Genomic DNA, 13,879 nt, shown 5'->3' with positions numbered 1-13,879 from the left:
TGAAATAACTGAAGTATAGAGCTTTCGAATGATCGTAAAAATTGAACGAAAATTGTTTCCTCAGTTACTAATACCCCTACTGCACAGTTTTTTTAGACACCCTGTATATATATAAATATATATAAATATATGGATGATATTAGAAAGACAGATATATACAGTGTCAATAACTGTCTATGTACCTTTCTATCTGCACTCAATGTGACTTGTTAATGGTTTAACAGCATGTGTCCATTAAACCACTGTGAATATGAAAACTATTTTTTTGAACCCTGGAAATCATTTTTAGACTCGACTAGTTAAGAAAAAATGCCGTAATTTGGAATGAGAAAAATGCATTTTTTTCAAAATTATTTAAAAATTTATTAAACGTATAAAATTACAATCTTTAGGTGAATACTTTTATACTTAATCGCTTAGTTTCACGTTTTTGCATAAATTTGTTTGCCATAAAATAAAATGGTTAACAGCGGTTGAAACAAAACATAGTTTTCTTTAACATGCCTACTAGAGATTAATAGTATTCTTTAGCTTGTCTCCTAGAGATTAATAGTTTTCTTTAACATGTCTGCTAGAGATTAATAGTATTCTTTAACATGTCTGCTAGAGACTAATAGTATTCTTTAACTTGTCTCCTAGAGATTAATAGTTTTCTTTAACATGCCTGCTAGAGATTAATAGTTTTCTTTAACATGTCTGCTAGAGATTAATAGTATGCTTTAACTTGTCTCCTAGAGATTAATAGTTTTCTTTAACATGCCTGCTAGAGATTAATAGTATTCTTTAACTTGTCTGCTAGAGACTAATAGTATTCTTCAACTTGTCTTCTAGAGATTAATAGTATTCTTTAACTTGTCTGCTAGAGATTAATAGTATTCTTTAACTTGTCTGCTAGAGATTAATAGTATTCTTTAACTTGTCTGCTAGAGATTAATGATATTCTTTAACATGTCTGCTAGAGATTAGTAGTATTCTTTAACTTGTCTGCTAGAGATTAATAGTATTCTTTAACTTGTCTGCTAGAGATTAATAGTATTCTTTAACTTGTCTGCTAGAGATTAATGATATTCTTTAACTTGTCTGCTACAGATTAAAGATATCCTGAAACTCATCTGCTAGAGACTAAAGGTAGATTATCAATTGTCTGCTAGAGATTAAAAGTATGTGTATAGTTGATTTTTTTTGATAAACAAAAAATAATTTGTTTGTTATGGTTTTAACTTACTAATCTTATACTTTTAAATAGATGGTATTTAAAAAATTTCAAACAGTTTTTTAAAAGTTTTAATTTAGGCAAACAAAAGTTCAGAAAAGCAATGCATTTTTTATTTTTTTTTAAAGGTTATTCCAGGGCCCTATTATAGTATAATATTGGCTATATATAAATCAAAAACACATTTTCAATCATTCCATATTCTATCTTTTAAAAGAAAAATATTCTATTGTTTAAATTGCAATAAAATAAGTTGCGTCAAAAAATTCAATCGAATTAATTTGTTTTTATTTTCGGTGATTTTCACATGTTTTTTTTAACTACGTGTTGGCAAAATTATGTCCAAATCTCTGTAAAATGTAATTTTAACTAGAAGGCTGAGAACAATTTTCTATGGAGACCTAATTTTCAGAAGTTTAAAATGTTTAAGATTTTCTTAGTCTTGGCTGTTTTTTCACAAGTGGAAGCAAGGTAAATGTTTTAAAATCCCCCCTTACCCCCAAAAAAGAAAGTTATAATTAATTTTAACTTTTCTCGTTAATTTTTTAGATATGAAAGTGTTTGTGAAACTATACCATCAAAAATTCATTTAACAAAGGTAATATATATATATACAGGGTGAGTAAAAAAAAGTGTGATTTGCGGCGCATGGTGCAAAATTGTACCTTTTTTCTGCAACTCTCCTGTATGGTCTTTTTTCAATATTGTTTGAAAATTTGTAATTTTTTTTTGGTACTCCAATGGCCCAAAAGAAAATCCGCGAATCTTTTTTTTCTCTCAAAATCAAAAGTTCAGAAAAGCAAAAATGTGTATTCATATTATTTCTCTCTAAATCTAAAGTTTTATTAAGATTGAATCACAGAATCCCAGAAAATTGGAAAAACTGCAATAAGAAAATTCGCAATTTTCAGTTCTGGTCTAATTTTTACTGAAAAGTTATTTAAATTCTCAAGTTCCTTTCTTCTTAGTATATTCTAAAGTATTAAATATACGCTGTTCAGTTGAAACCTTAAGAACCATAGAAAAATAATTTTTCCGTAAAAATTGCGAATTTTCTTATTACAATTTTGCCAATTTTCTGAGATTCTGTGATTCAATCTTAATAAAATTTTAGATTTCGATTTGTGTTTTTTGAACTTTTGATTTTGAGAGAAAAAAAGGTTCGCGGATTTTTTTTGGGCCTTTGAAGTACCAAAACAAAATACAAATTTTCCAAAAATATTTTAAAAACACCCTACAGGAAAGTTGCACAAAAAAGGTACAATTTTGCACCAGGCGCCGCAAATCACACTTTTTTTTTGACTCACCCTGTATATATATATGTACATGCTATATACATCAGTACAACTATCTAGGAAGAGAACAGTAAATCCAAGGAACTAATGCGTACATGTTATATACGCATGTACAACTATCTAGGAAGAGTACAGGAAGTCCAAGGAACTAATGCGTACATGTAGTATACTCTGTACAACCAAGGAGATATTGAATATATTTATAATTAAAATATCTCCTTGTGTACAACTATCTAGGAAGAGTACAGTAAATCTAAGGAACTGATGTGTACATGCTTTATACACATGTACAACTATCTAGGAAGAGTACAGGAAGTCCAAGGAACTAATGCGTACATGTAGTATACATCTGTACAACCAAGGAGATATTGAATATATTTATATTTAATATCTCCTTGTGTATAACTATCTAGGAAGAGTACAGTAAATCTAAGGAACTAATGTGTACATGCTATAGCAGATGTACAACTATCTAGGAAGAGTACAGTAAATCCAAGGAACTAATGCGTACATGTGAGGAGGATGTACAGATTAACAAGTGTGAAGGTACATGTGCTTCAGGGACCCAGCCAAGTGCTATGGACAGGTAATTATTTGATCTATCATTATATATATTTATATATAAATTTGGCTTGTCTGTCTGTTTGTCTGTTTGTTTGTATCCAATAAACGTCAAAACGGCTGAATCGATTGGGCCCAAATTTTGTGTGGGACCTCACATGGCCCCAAGGAAGGTTTATGAATGAACAAAGACATAAAAATTAGCCTCCAACAAAATTCGATTTTCATTAAAATTTGAAAATCCACGAAGTTTTTTTTTACAAAATCCGCTAACTTTTTGTTTGTTTTTGTTTGACAATGTATACAAAGAGAAAATGCTAAATTGACACAGAAGGTAGCCTAGTATTCTATATTTTATTCAGCTCGGTTACTTAAATAAATTTAACAAATTTTAAGTAAAACGCATCACATTTTTTCCTATATGGGTCATTCCATATGAGATCAGCCACCCCCTAGTAGGCACCATCTACGATTTTTTTTTCAAACTTTAAATATTGAGAGACCTATGTGACCTCCGTGTGCGGAGCACTAAGGTCATGAAGATTTCACCTCTGCAAAGAGGTTGCTCTTTTCAAATTACCATGACCTTTTTTTTGCTATATGAGATATCAACCTAATTTAAACGTCATTAAAAATGTAATGAATAAGGCTTTATTTGTTTGATCATAAAATAATCGATAAAATTAATTTTAGCGGTTGATATTTTCAAATAAAAACTTGTTTCTCAAAAAAAGTCTAAAAATTACTGATTATGTAATGGGCCACATAGGTCTGTTAATATTTATAGTCTGAAAAAAAATCGAAGATTGTGCCTTCTGACTTTTGGAAAAAGTGGCAGATAGATGGCTAATTTCACATTGTGGTTCCCTTGAGATTACGTGAACAGACCCTTTAAATCTTTGTTTAGTAAGGAAGAATGAGATATCCTTATTTTCTTCCTTTATTAATCCAACTGTTTAGATCTGGTTTTACTAAAGATTGTAAGTGCTGTAGAGAAGGCGGATACAGGAAAATATTTCAAAATAATTAAAGAATAATTAAACAAAATTATTTAATAGGATGTTCCAAATAAAAAAAAGTATGTCTAAAAACATTGAGGAAAAAATAAAATCTTCCGGGAAATTTTTTGGATTTCTTTTTTGTAGATAATTGCAATTGTAACAGGGGTTTTCATTCACCTGCAGGTTTTAATCTGATTTAATGTATTTGTGAAGAGAGAGGATTATAACCCTGACAAAATGTTTTGACCAAGACGGATTAACTCTAGATGGTTCTCTAGCTACTATGCAGGTCAGGCTAGTTTATTAAGATACTCCGGATGCTCTCCAATGTACGGAACTGTCGTCTTCATCGTAATGGACACTCAACATCCTAAAATGACGTAACTGATTATTAAGGAGGGTGAAATGATAACGTTGTTTTGAAATTAGGCATTTGATCTATTCCTATTTACTATATAGAATATGTATATTTCCAATTGCTGCGCGCACGCGCACACATGTATATGCATGGATCCTGATAATAGCTTCAGTAAGGCCTAAACCAACCATGGACACTGATGTAGACATACTTTGAGTTCTTTTCTTAATAGATGACATTCGTGTAAGTAATTATATGAAATCATTATAAAAGTTGTTCTAATCAATATTATATTGTTGCTATGAATACTTCAATCTATTTCAGTTAAACCAAAGTCTCTTCTACCGGTCATCCAAAGAAAATCAATATAAACGTTGCTGGTGAGAGGGGGGGGGAAGGATTTTGTCTGCTTATCAGCTATAAAAAGTGGAATAAATCCTCCCCTCCCCCCTCTCACCAAAAACGTTGTCACTCCATTTTCCGCCATTAATCAATTACGTCATTTGTGGATTTCGAGGGTCTATTGCTATGAAGACGACATTGAAGCGCATCCAGATCCGAGTATCGTACCATAAAAAAACAACCTTGGTCTGAGAACACTGGACATCGAGATAAAGATAATAAATTAATAATGGACATCGATTACAGTGTTGTTCAAAAAGGATGCAAATTTTATTCAGCCCATTTTTCCTATATTCATGGTTTCCAATACTTAATACAGTAAAAACTTTAAAAATACGGACCTTACAACTTGCAAAAGTGATTTCAAATATCCAATAAATTGTTTTGTTAAGGTTACCCTGAAAGAACCTGAAGGATGTCAGTGCTTTCCATGCGGATCTGAACTTCCCTCTTCATAGACTTAAACATCGGAATTTATAGCAAAAAGTAGTTGAACTAGTTACGTGTAATTCAACTCTCTCTCCTCCGCGATTTAAAGTGGATCGTAGCGGAATAGAGAGGTAATTGAACTAGCCGTAGCTAGTTCTACTACTTTTCTCTTCAGTTTATAAATTCTTAACAAAGAGAAGAGTAATAGTATTCCAACTTTAAAACCGAATATTTGGCACTTTACCTTAAAAAACCGGAGTTGAAAACATCGCAGATGTAAAAAAATTTAATTCCAACGGAATGAGAGCTCTGAACATTAAAAGAAACGTGTTTCAATTTACAATTATAAGCTTTGTTACATTTCTGAACTCTTCATTACATCCCGAACAATTACATTTCAACTCTCAACTTTTGAATCTGGTCCTCCTATAGACATTTGAGCTTAAGACAAAATTATGAAAGCTTTTCACATACATTCGTAAAAAAACATCGTAGGTTTTTACCTAAACATATTCGTATATAAGAGGACAGTTCCATATGATATCTTGAATGAATAATTGAGCCGGTCATCCAATGGTCCTTAAACAGTAATGCAACAGCCAGCCTTAAACTAGTTTGTAAGATCTTTAACCTGTTATCAGCATTCGTCAAAAATAAAATGTATTTTATTACTTGTTAATTATTTTATAACAAATATAATAAAATACGACTTAAAAATGAATGATCTGGGAATTTAATGAATAGCAAAAAGGTCGCTGAACTACATACCACAAGGCCCCGGTTCAAATCCTGACTCACCGATTCAAAGTTAAAGTTTCAGGCGGAAGGTTTTTTCTTCAATTCACTAAATTCGGTCTCTGAAATCAGAACTTATGTCTTGCAGGGAATAAGAATAAAGGGAAGGGAGTGGTGCTGGTCTGGCATGAGAAAGCCAGTCGCACATCTTTGCAGACGAGTTCGTTATTACACTCACACTCTTTTGGTACAGACACACACCATGCCAACAGTCAAGGAAATTGCAGAACACTGTCGTCAATTAAAATTAAGCTTGAATAACGAGTAGTTTATTGTAAACTTTATTCAAATTTTATTTTTTGCATGAAAATTTGGCTTAGAGTGTTGACTTAAATATATAAATAATATATTACATGTATATTAAACTTATTTTTAAGTAAACAATTAACAATAAACAAATGTACTTCCTAGACTGTATAAATACTGAGATTCTTATGTACTGTATAAACCTGCAGTACACACCTTCGGTTCGGTATTCCTTACACACATTCTTTAGGTACAGACACACATACATGTCGTTTCCGTACCTGATGTCATGTGAATCTCCATCTTATTCAGACCTACGGATTTAATTCCACTTCCATATTACGCCAGGAATAACTTCAATTGAGGAATCAAGGAATTATTCTTAAAGGCACTTTGGTCATCGTTTATATCAATACAATGAAGACGATTTTTTTATTTTTGTTTTCTCCCTCAGTAATTGCAAGCTTGTTATATTTGAAAAAGGCATGTTAGAAATCAAAACATTAATAGAAAATTAGTCTTCATTGTATTGATATAAACGCTGACCGCTGTATGTTAGATGAGCTTTTTTAGATGTTTTAAAATTATGACTGTCCTTAAAGGGAGTGTTTTCGAAAAATGAAAGGTGGGTATAAGCTTACGTCGAAAAATATTCGATGGTGATTACTACTAATCTTACTCACTTTACGGAGCAAATTGTTAAAAACGACTCATACCGAAGAATGTAGCTTCCATACAATTTCAGAAAGTTGCAAAATTCGACTCGGATCGTAAAAAATCAATTTACTCGCTTGAAAACCAGGAGGTCTAAATTGTTGAATTCTTTGACTTTTCTGGCTTTCAAGTAAACAACTGTACTCATAAAAAATTTCTAAAATTATTAATTTTTTTGAATGTTTCTGTGTATAAAGAAAGCATCAAGTTCAGAAGTTCAGATGACCCTGACTTTCTCATTGTTATGTTTTAGTAAACAGTTCTAGTTCTAGTTGTATCAGTAGATAGAACAGTTTTCTAGTTTTCCACCAGATATAGAACAGTTTTCTAGTTTTCCACCAGATATAGAACAGTTTTCTAGTTTTCCACCAGATATAGAACAGTTTTCTAGTTTTCAACAAGATTTAGAACAGTTTTCTAGTTTTCCAGAAGATATAGAACAGTTTTCTAGTTTTCCAGAAGATATAGAAAAGTTTTCTAGTTTTCCAGAAGATATAGAAAAGTTTTCTAGTTTTTCTATTAAATATAGAGCACTAGTTTTAGTTTTTCTATTAAATATAGAACAGTTTTCTGGTTTCTCCAGTATATATAGAACAGTTATCTAGTTTCTCCAGTAGTCATAGAACAGTTTTCTAGTTTTACTATCAGATATCACTCCTGTATGCTGAGTCTTTTAGCACCTGAACCAATCAGGGTTCAGTCATGTGTTTGTTGTTTATTCTGAACCAATAGAAATAGTAATGGTGGTAACATCTGTCTAGCTATCTATCTTATTATCCAATAAGAGATATGAATCCTTTAATCGGATCTATCAGTAAATGGAAATATTAACTTCTACTGAAACTATGGTGATATATAACAGTTTTCTAGTTTTACCAGCAGATATTGACAATGATGGAACCGCTGTGAATCGGGCTTGTCCCTTCTGGAGTGTAACTTAAAATCACGACGACATTTCCATTTATTTTACCGAATTCTAAGAAAATGTTTCAAAATAGAATGAATGCAAAATAAAAGATATCAAGTTTAGGGGGAAGAATGACGAATTTTTAAAAGATAGATATAAAGTTTAATTTATCAATACTTAAAACCGTATTTGATGGTGTTACAAAGAAAATGGTTTTATCAGAAACTTATCAAATCACTTATTTAGTTCTATGGGTCTTTTTACACTGCACAATTGCTGTGTTTCCGCGTCATTGAACTTTTTAAAGTTAAAACTTGATTCTAAAAGTCGTCTTACTATTCCAGAGTTTTCTGGTTATCACTGTACCATTTATTTTACAGTGATAAAAAGAAAACTTTTGACTTTTAGAATCAAATTATAGCTTTTAATAATCCGATAAGCATGAGACAACCAAATTGTGCAGTGTTAACAGACCCATTCACTAAATTAGTGATGTTACATGTTCTAAGTAAAACTGTTGCTTTGAAACTACATCAAATTCACTAAAGTATTGCGATAATGTCGTCTTCCTATTCCATTGCTATCTGGTTATCACTGTATGAAAAGACAGAACTCATCATAATATTTTTGAAACTCCCTGCATGAAATTAAAACAGTCAAATACAGATTAATATCAGCTTGGAAAAAATATTCCCCAAAATATGTGTTTGAAATGAAAAAGCAATTTTTATGCATTTTAACATATTTCATACCTATTTCTGAATCAAATTTACAGGGGTCAATTAGATTAAAAATTATTTGAATTTGAATTTATATTTTCCCCTGATTTTTTATAAAAACATTTAACAGATTGGGAATATCCCCGTTAGGTTACCTGGGGGGATAAAATGCATTAGACCGGGAAACTGTTTTTATTGACCTGGGGAAATTATGTGTTCTAGACCAAGACACTATTTTCCTTTTATATGGGGAAATCAAATGCTTTAGACCAGGAAACTATTATCCGTTGACCTGGGGAAATTATGTGCTTTAGAGCAAGAAACTATTATCCGTTGACCTTGCGGAATTAAATGCTTTAGACCAGGAAACTATTATCTATTGACCTGAGGAAATGAAGTGCTTTAGACCTGGACACAATTATCCGTTGACCTGGGGAAATAAAGTGCTTTAGACCTGGAAACTATTATACGTTGACCTGGCGAAATTAAATTCTTCAGACCAGGAAAAAATAACCATTGACCTGTGGAAATGAAGTGATTTTAAATCCGTTGACCTGGGAAAATAAAGTGCTTTATACCAGGTCACTAGTATCCGTTGACCTGGGAAAATAAAGTGCTTTATACTAGGTCACTATTGTCCGTTGACCTGGGAAAATAAAGTGCTTTAGGACACTATTATCCTTAACCTGGAAAAATTAAGTGCGTTAGACCAGGGGCATCTGCATATTGGACCTCAGGGTAAGTAAAGTAAAGTGTAAACCTTTAGTTTAGTATTTTTAAGAAATTCCGATGTTTGGCGTTTTATTTTTTCTAAATATTATCAAACTGAGATATTTCAGTTTGCAAACTGTAATCTGAAAGAGAGGAGGGTTGGAGGTGAGGGGAGAAGAAAGAAGAAAAGAAATAGTAAAAGAGGGGGTGAGGGGAGAAGAAAGGAGAAGAATAAGGAGAAGGGGATAAAAGGAAGAAGGGACAGCATTGCTTTAGAGCAATGCAATAAAAGAATGACCATGGTTTATAGTTTACGGTTTGCTCCTTATCCCAGACAGCTCATAGCTTCAATCACAACTTGATCAATATATTGAACATCATTTTCCACATTTTCTCTTTCAAACTGTTTTGTACGCGAATGCGTTTTAAATGAAAAGCAAAACAAGAAAATTCCATTAGTTCAAAGATTCTTAAATTATAAATCTAAAAAAATCCGAAAGTATCTCGCCATCATGGGTAGCTTCAGATGAGACTTCACTTTCTAATTCTTTTTCAACAAATAGATGTATTTTTTGGTGTTTTATTTAACACTTTTTGTTCGAAATACGTGGAATATACGTTTTTTTATGACTTTCGAAATTGCATTTATCTTGTGTTTCAAGCTAGCATTGATTTGAAATGATTTCAATCTATATTTACTTTTCCCGTTCATATATTTATCCTTGAATGGATCCTGTAAACCCGTGTATATTTTGATGTCGTTTTGTTACAACAAGCTATTTGGAACATATATTTTATAGCGAAAGCACAAGAAAGCACAGCGGAGTAACATGCTTAAAAATCCCATTTTATGAGTTTTCAATGAAATCGCGGGTTTTCGGTAAAACATAACATTTAAACAACTTAGAGACTTCTCTTAAAAAAAAATTCTAACGCGGCTTATTTGACATAAATAAGAGAATAATTTCATTTTGGCTGACGTCCCCCCTCAAATACCCCCTGGGGGGGGGCTCTAAATGTTGTTTCATTTAAATAGATCGATGGTACATGTTATAACTTCAATAAATAAAAATACTAGGGTTAAAATCAATTTGATAAATTTAGATTTTTAATGATAATTTTTTAGTCTTAAAATACTTAAAATATTTAAAAAACTATATTATGATTTATTTAAAAAATTTTTAAATAAAAAATAAATAAAAAACAATTAAAACCTTGCAAGACTGAACATATCTTTTTTTTAGATTTTTTTTCTACGAATATTTTAAGATAAGATGGTTGTCCGAATGTTGAATGATAAGGAGAAAGTGTCTCGAGAACTCGAACAATGGATTAAAAAACTAAAATGTACAGGCTCCACGGGAATATCTTTAGGTCAGTATGTATGATGGGAAAAAACTAAAATGTACAGACTCCAAATGTCTACACCTCCGGTTTAAAAGGACTCCAAATGTCTACACCTCCGGTTTAAAGAGCCTCCAAATGACCTTCCATTGATAAAGTGACATGTCCAATTCACAACGGTACCCTTAAAACCTTTTTCTGATCAAGTAAAAATGACAAATCTTTGTTACTGGTTTCGAAAACTGTTTGTTTTTCATTTATTGGTTCTGTAAAACAGTGAATGGCGCATCTTGCTTCAGAAACAATTTAGAGAAATTATCCAAAGTAAACCCTTTTCAAGGTTTTTATTAATCAGAACAAGGTTTCCAGGAAACAAATGTGAATCGGGTGTACCTCATTATTAAAATGGAGAGTCACTTGAATTTACAAACACAAAAAAAACTTTTATGCCTTTTTTAAAAAGGGGATTGGAGGGGATGGGTGTATTTAAGAGGGGATTGGAGGGGGTTGGGGGTATTTAAGAGGGAATTGGAGGGGGTATTTAGGAGGGAATAGGATGGGGGGGGTATTTGAGATGTTAAATAGTTGAAATTTTTTATTAAAAAGTCTGATTAAATATTTTCTCCTCGTTTAAATATTATCTGACTAATTGAAGGTAAATCAATCATTAACTGTTCAGACAGTTTGCACATCTGCAAATAAATCAAAATATATTAAATACAAATTTAACTGAGAACAGGAATAGAAATTAGCAAAGTTTAAACATTTTTGAACAGGTGCAAATTGAAAACATTCATGCGAATTCATATCATTTATCAACCCTATAATGGAACCAAAGAGAATAGAATATATATTAGAGTGGAATTTAGTAACCACTCGGTATGAATTTTGTCAGTCACTTTCAGCCTGAATGGGAGTTCAAAGTGTACAAATCATGTAAATGTTCGCAAATTATATCCAGTAGAATACACAAATACAGTATGTTCCCTAGACTATTCATTTCAATTTAGAATTTTATTAAGCTGTTAATTAAACTTTATAAAATGAATTAGGTGAATAAAAAACATCATTTGATTTATAGCTATGACGGAAAATCATCGTTTGTAAAGTGGAAGGCATAGATTCTATGTGAAATGATCATTGGTTAATTATGAAACCAGCCTATTTCATACTTTGGGTTTCTTTTAATATTAATTTTAGATTTACTATAAAATGATGTTTCAGGGCCCAAAAGTTTATAAAGCACAAACATGTGAAGTGCACCTGCAGTATGGAAACAGTACAACAAAATGGCCGTTTTACACTTTTTTCGAGTAAATTCCACTCTAATAAAAAGTATATTATGGAACCCATACAGAAGAACAGTATTGGGACGAGAAAGACGACTGTTGAACTCAAGACATGATTTTGATTTGTCAAATGAACATTTGTGAAGTGTACACGTAGACCCATTTTCCTTGATGATATATTTTCAAGGTGCTATTAAAACATTTAGCTTTTAATTAAGCCTGAATTATATTCCTACTGACACAAGAGGGGGGAGGAACCGTGCCCCCCCCCTAATAATTTTTTGGAGGCTAAGGCCCCTCAGGGTATTTGGGCAGAGACCGAGAGGTCAATAGGAATAGAGCTAAGCCCAAAACTTAATCTAATCCATTCTGATTTTGTTTAGATAAAAGATAGAAATTGATCCAGCTCCTGTAAACAGACTCATAATCTAATCCATTCTAATTTTGTTTAGATAGTTTCCCGTATATAAAGATAGGAATAGATCCAGCTCCTGTAAACAGACTAATCTAATCCATTCTGATTTTGTTTAGATAGTTTCACGGATAAAAAGATAGGAATAGATCCAGCTGCTGTAAACAGACTAATATTATAATCCACTCTAATTTTGTTTAGACAGTTTCCCGGATATAAAGATAAGGAATAGATCTGCAGCCCCTGTAAACAGACTAATCTAATCCATTCTGATTTTACTTAGATAGTTTCCCGGATATAAAAATAGGAATAGATCCAGCTCCTGTAAACAGACTAAGCAAGGAAAGTTTTATCAACAAATTAAAAAAATATCTTAAACTTAAAAACTTAAAGCTTAAAATCTAATTTCAAAGTTGAAAAAAATGCTGAGTTTAAAACGGGTTTCAAGTTAAAGCTAAGGCTGGGCATGTTCCGTTTTGTTCAGTTCGTTCCCGGGAAAGAACGATCATTCCAGGAGCGATGCCTAGCCCTTTGGACTGGGCATGTTCTTACTCTTTTTTAATTGTTCATTCCGTTCCTTTGTGTTATGTTCCCGTGCAAAAAAAAACATAAAAATTGTTCCCCAGGAACAAAACCCAGCCCTAGCTTCAAGTTCTATAAACATTTGTAATTTTTTTCTTTAGTTTTTTGCTCTGAACAGATTAATAATGAACAACAATATATCACGGAGCCACCAGTTGAAAGCTGAATGTTTCCGAATTTTTGGACATTTTCGATCCTTGATAATTAAAATTTTATTGATGGCAATAATTTGGTATTGTGACAATCTCCTGTTTAACCCAGAACCTACTTATAATTGAATTATGGAATACTGTAGATACTTAAATTTTTTTAATTAAAAAATTAAATTGAGATCTTTAAAAAATGTTCCCGCATATTTTTTATCTATTTTCTTAGTTTTATAATTACTGAGCTTTATGTATAATAGTTAAAAAACCTTTAAAAAAATTGTGAAGACGAAATTTTCTAAATTTTTTCAATGTTTCCGAAGTTTTGGGTTAAACTGTAATTGAATAAGATATTATGAAACAATTCAAAAACAAAAATAAATTTAATTTTCTTATTCAAGAAATCAAATAATGTTGAACCTTAATCTATGCAGAGCTATGAGGTCTACCCTACGAAGGAGATTGAAGAAAAGGGGAGAAAACTGACTAAAACCACTGATAAAATCCCGGAGGGGAAACTGACAGAGGATGGGGAAATTGTTTTCGAAAACGGAGATACTATCAGGCATTTATAAAAAAATCTTTTCCAAAAATGATAAAAATAATTTAAGAATATTTAGTGGAAATTTTCTAAATGGAAGAAGAGAAGGTTACTGTGATATTACACTGCAAGAAAGCAGAAAAGAAATAATTGCCATTAGGTAAACTTTTTATATATATATATATTTATTAGGTAAACTTTTTATATCTATATA

General features: G+C 31.6%; 2 protein-coding genes across 4 annotated transcripts in view; both read left to right on the top strand.

The window, feature by feature from the left end:
• The first annotated feature begins 1,609 nt into the window (after window positions 1–1,609).
• On the top strand, window positions 1,610–5,930 carry LOC111699280 (partner of bursicon). Of its 2 annotated transcripts, XM_023469911.1 has the most exons (7): window positions 1,610–1,684; window positions 1,763–1,811; window positions 2,985–3,094; window positions 4,030–4,077; window positions 4,284–4,359; window positions 5,223–5,316; window positions 5,435–5,930. In XM_023469911.1, the coding sequence occupies exons 1-6, from the start codon at window positions 1,635–1,637 to the stop codon at window positions 5,286–5,288; spliced, it is 399 nt and encodes a 132-aa protein (XP_023325679.1). In that variant the 5' UTR covers window positions 1,610–1,634; the 3' UTR covers window positions 5,289–5,316; window positions 5,435–5,930. The 2 variants fall into 2 exon arrangements, with proteins under 2 accessions (XP_023325679.1, XP_023325678.1); XM_023469910.1 differs by having other exon boundaries at window positions 5,223–5,930.
• Window positions 5,931–9,296: 3,366 nt separating this feature from the next.
• The window catches only part of LOC111699286 (histone-lysine N-methyltransferase SETD7), an 18,301-nt gene continuing 13,718 nt past the window's right edge, over window positions 9,297–13,879 (top strand). Inside the window, exons 1-2 of one of the 2 annotated variants that reach the window (XM_023469916.1) lie at window positions 9,297–9,378; window positions 10,621–10,725. In XM_023469916.1, the coding sequence (XP_023325684.1) occupies window positions 10,626–10,725 (100 nt within the window). In that variant the 5' untranslated portion in view covers window positions 9,297–9,378; window positions 10,621–10,625. Of the gene's footprint in view, window positions 9,379–10,599; window positions 10,726–13,879 lie in introns of those variants that run through there. The other variant, XM_023469915.1, reaches the window with a different exon arrangement.

Source organism: Eurytemora carolleeae, unplaced genomic scaffold (genome assembly GCF_000591075.1).
Source record: "Eurytemora carolleeae unplaced genomic scaffold, Eaff_2.0 scaffold326, whole genome shotgun sequence".
Lineage (NCBI taxonomy): Eukaryota > Metazoa > Arthropoda > Copepoda > Calanoida > Temoridae > Eurytemora > Eurytemora carolleeae.
The sequence above is the reverse complement of the archived record's forward strand: the minus strand, read 5'-3'. Positions and strand labels throughout refer to the sequence as shown.

Coding starts and splice junctions, on each gene's coding strand:
- LOC111699280 (XM_023469911.1), top strand. CDS start 1,635: ATGTTTAAGATTTTCTTAGTCTTGGCTGTTTTTTCACAAGTGGAAGCA. Junction 1,812..2,984: donor CAAAAATTCATTTAACAAAG/GTAATATATATA, acceptor ACAACTATCTAG/GAAGAGTACAGTAAATCCAA. Junction 4,360..5,222: donor GTTCTCTAGCTACTATGCAG/GTCAGGCTAGTT, acceptor TGTTTTGTTAAG/GTTACCCTGAAAGAACCTGA.